This window comes from Chiloscyllium plagiosum, chromosome 9 (assembly GCF_004010195.1).
Source record: "Chiloscyllium plagiosum isolate BGI_BamShark_2017 chromosome 9, ASM401019v2, whole genome shotgun sequence".
In the NCBI taxonomy this organism is placed as follows: domain Eukaryota; kingdom Metazoa; phylum Chordata; class Chondrichthyes; order Orectolobiformes; family Hemiscylliidae; genus Chiloscyllium; species Chiloscyllium plagiosum.
Genome location: NC_057718.1, coordinates 88,748,105 through 88,751,665, shown reverse-complemented (window position 1 = coordinate 88,751,665; position 3,561 = coordinate 88,748,105). Strand labels below are relative to the sequence as shown.

Below are 3,561 nucleotides of genomic sequence, written 5' to 3'. Positions count from 1 at the left end.
CTGCTGGACACACTTTCCTCATTCCTGAAGAAGGGCTTATGCCCGAAACGTCGATTCTCCTGTTCCTTGGATGCTGCCTGACCTGCTGCGCTTTTCCAGCAACACATTTTCAGCTCTGATCTCCAGCATCTGCAGTCCTCACTTTCTCCGGTAAGAACAAAGCTACTTGGTCAGCTGTGAGATGGAAAGAGGAGTGGAGCTTCTACCCTCACTAACTATAACCCCAGATCACAATGTGCATGTAGAAAATCTGTTGGCAAAGCAACTTGAACTCCTAGGGCTCATCCCCCAATATCCTTAATCTTTGTCTGTTACCTCTAATCCAAGCTAGTAGGTTGCCTCTATTCCAACGTCTTTTCATTTTTGTTTACAGCTTCATGTGTGTAATTTTGTTGAATATTTTCTGATATCTACCAGGTTTGTTATTTCCTCAAAATATGCAACTAGGTTCATTAGACATGATCAGTTGATCAGAATCTCTTTGATCAGTTGATAGTCTATTCCTCATGCCAGTGACTTCTCCACAGCTGACTGATTTTGAGTTTATTTTCTCTTCCTTTCTTAAAATAGAAAGTGATATTGACAGTTATCCAACGGAGAAAAACTGCAGAATTGAGAGTTTTGAAAATCATGACTCCAACTTTCTCAACTGCTGCTTTTAAGAACCTGTGGTAAGAGGGATGTAAGTCAACTCAGCATCGCTCATTTTACAGTCATATAAATTCAAGATCTATTATATAGTATCTGAATGGTCTCCTCTGCTTTCTGGCTAATCTGGGCCAAATGTCCTATACCTCATTTAAATTGACCACTCTTCAACCTTTAGTTTCCACCTCCTTTTTCAATTTTGAGACTCAGGCTTGTCATTTGTGCTTTTTCCACTAATGACTCGGTAAATCAGCCCCTCCATCTCTGGCTTGAATAACATGTGACCCACTCAGAACAGTAGACCCAAGAAGAGTATCTCTGGTGTCCTCTCACCAATATATATCCCTCAATCACAATCACAAAAATAAAAGCAGGTTATCTGGTTGTTAGATTTCTTTTCAAATCAACCTGTTCAGGGATGATTATGGCACACCTCGAGAGAGATGGGACTTAATCCCAGGCCTTCTGCCTCAGATGTCAGGACACTACCACTGGGGTTAGCACTGCTGCCTCACAGCCCCAAGTGCCCGAATTTGATTCCCGCCTCAGGTGACTGTCTGTGTGCAGTTTGCACATTCTCCCCGTGTCTGCAGGTGCTCCAGTTTCCTCGCACAATCCGAAGATGTGAAGGTTAGGTGAACTGGCCATGCTAAATTGCCCAGAGTGCTCAAGGGTGTGTAGGTTAGGTGTATTAGTCAGTGGTAAATGTATGAGTAATAGGGCAGGGGAATGGGTCTGGGTGGAATACCCTTCGGAGGATCAGTGTGGACTTGTTGGGCCAAATGGCCTGTTTCCTCGCTGTAGGGATTCTATGATTCACTGCACCACAAGAACCCCTAAATGATCTGTTAGTTCTCACGGTGCTGTTTGAGAGAATTTGCTGTGAGGAAGTAGTCTCCCCTTTAGGTGGTATAAACATAAAGTCACTCACTATCCTCATTGTTCAAGCGGCTCCCCGCCCAGGGAAGGGGCTGGTGTTGAATGAGGGTCCACTCACCTCGGGCACTCGGTGGCCGGCTGCTGGGGAGCTCGACACCCGGCCCAGCGAGCGCAGCGCACGGTTACTGTTAACATCGATCAGCTCCGGGACCGGGGAGCCCGAGTCCGCCCCTCTGCTGCCAGACATTGGGAGCGGGCGAGTGGAGGAGGACAAAGGTCCAGCCAGCAATAAGCTCACACTCTGAGCTGGGCGACTGCCGGCCTGAAACTATCGCCTTGCCTCCGGCTGCACTGTTACCAGGGTCTCCCATGGCAACAGGGTTGCAACAGCATCTGGAGGTGGGACACAACGACATGATTGACAGAGACTGAGTGACCATTCACACAGGTTTCTGTGATAAATACTGTTCCATCTTGATTGGCGTGGATAATGTTCTGAGGAGGAGGAGGAGTAATGCAGGAATTAACAAAATTCACAAAGAATAACAATTAAGAACTCTGGCTGAAAAGCTGTACCTGGAAAATTAGTTAAACTTCACAAACTTCCTGCATGCTAAATTGCCCATAGTGTTAGGTGCATTAGTCAGGGGTAAATGTAGGGGAATGGTCTGGGTGGGTTGCTCTTCTAAGGGTCGGTGTGGACTTGTTGGGCCAAAGGGCCTGTTTCCGCACTGTAGGGAATCTAAAAAAAATTGGATAAAAGTAATTATTTTCTCCCAAAAAGTGATATCACAGCTTTTAAGCCCAACATTTCTGTTGAAAGTACAAAATTAAGGACTGATTTTGCAACCGTGCTCCTACTGAACTAGCGGATATCCACATTCTGAACTCCAGTAAAATTACGAGGCAGCAAAATAAAGTTTGCCATATTACTCGGGAGTCTTTACATCTCATCCATGTGTGAATCGGTGCCAGGAAATCTTGATGCCAAGTTCTGGACTTACCTAACGGCCTCCTGTAAAAGAAGGAAAAAGCTTTAACACAAGATTAGTTTTTTTTAAAATTCCTACCCAAATGGATAATGATGGTGAGGTGTTAGAGGAGAATAGGATAAATGTATCAAAGGTTGTATTCGGGTTGAAAGGAAAATTTCCCTTTGCCAATCACACAGCATGTCATTTGTAACTCCGATCAGATTCATTTCAGCATGGTGGTAGTGGTGGGAACCCAATAGAAGCATTCAAAACATTAAACTGCAAGGGGGAAAAAATACCAGAGATTTGGAAAGTAACAGCAGAATTCAGTACATAGAATCATAGAAATGTACAGGACGGAAACAGACCCTTCGATCCAACCTGGCCAAGCCGACTAGATATCCCAACCCAATCTAGTCCCACCTGCCAGCACCCGGCCCATATCCCTCCAAACCCTTCCTATTCATAAATCCATCCGGATGCCTTTTAAATGTTGCAATTGTACCAACCTCCGCCACTTCCTCTGGCAGCTCATTTAGTACACGCGTCTTTGCCTGAAAAAGTTGCCCCTTAGGTCTCTTTTATATCTTTCCCCTCTCACCCTTAACCTATGCCCTCTAGTTCTGGACTCCCCCACCCCAGGGAAAAGACTTTGTCTATTTATCCTACCCATGCCCCTCATAATTTTGTAAACCTCTATAAAGTCATCCCTCAGCCTCTGATGCTCCAGGGAAAACAGCTCCAGCCTATTCAGCCTCTCCCTATAACTCAAATCCTCCAACACCCTGGCAACATCCTTGTAAATCATTTCTGAACCCTTTCAAGTTTCACAAAGATAGGGTGATAGTTTGCAAAAACAGATTAGACAAGGGTCAATATTTATTGACAGACCGTATCTGAGGAGAGAGAATAATTTAAAAAGTACTTTTTGTTGGTTGTAAAGTGCTTGGGTATGTTCTGAGGCTGTGAAAGCCACTTGATAAATAATTCCTACCTCTCAGGGTTCACACCCAAACTTTGCGTGGCAGATTCCTGTAGGAATAATTTAGTTCTCTGCTCA

The 3,561-nt window shown here is 44.7% G+C and overlaps 1 protein-coding gene across 1 annotated transcript in view; it reads right to left on the bottom strand.

Moving 5' to 3' along the window:
- Positions 1–2,202, bottom strand: part of ccdc170 (coiled-coil domain containing 170) — a 104,909-nt gene extending 102,707 nt beyond the window's left edge. The window contains exons 1-2 of the mRNA XM_043696503.1: positions 2,104–2,202; positions 1,646–2,022 (exon numbers count right to left, since the gene is read on the bottom strand). Coding sequence (XP_043552438.1) covers positions 1,646–1,774 — 129 coding nt within the window. The 5' untranslated portion in view covers positions 1,775–2,022; positions 2,104–2,202. The remainder of the gene's footprint in view (positions 1–1,645; positions 2,023–2,103) is intronic.
- Between the last annotated feature and the right edge of the window lie 1,359 nt (positions 2,203–3,561).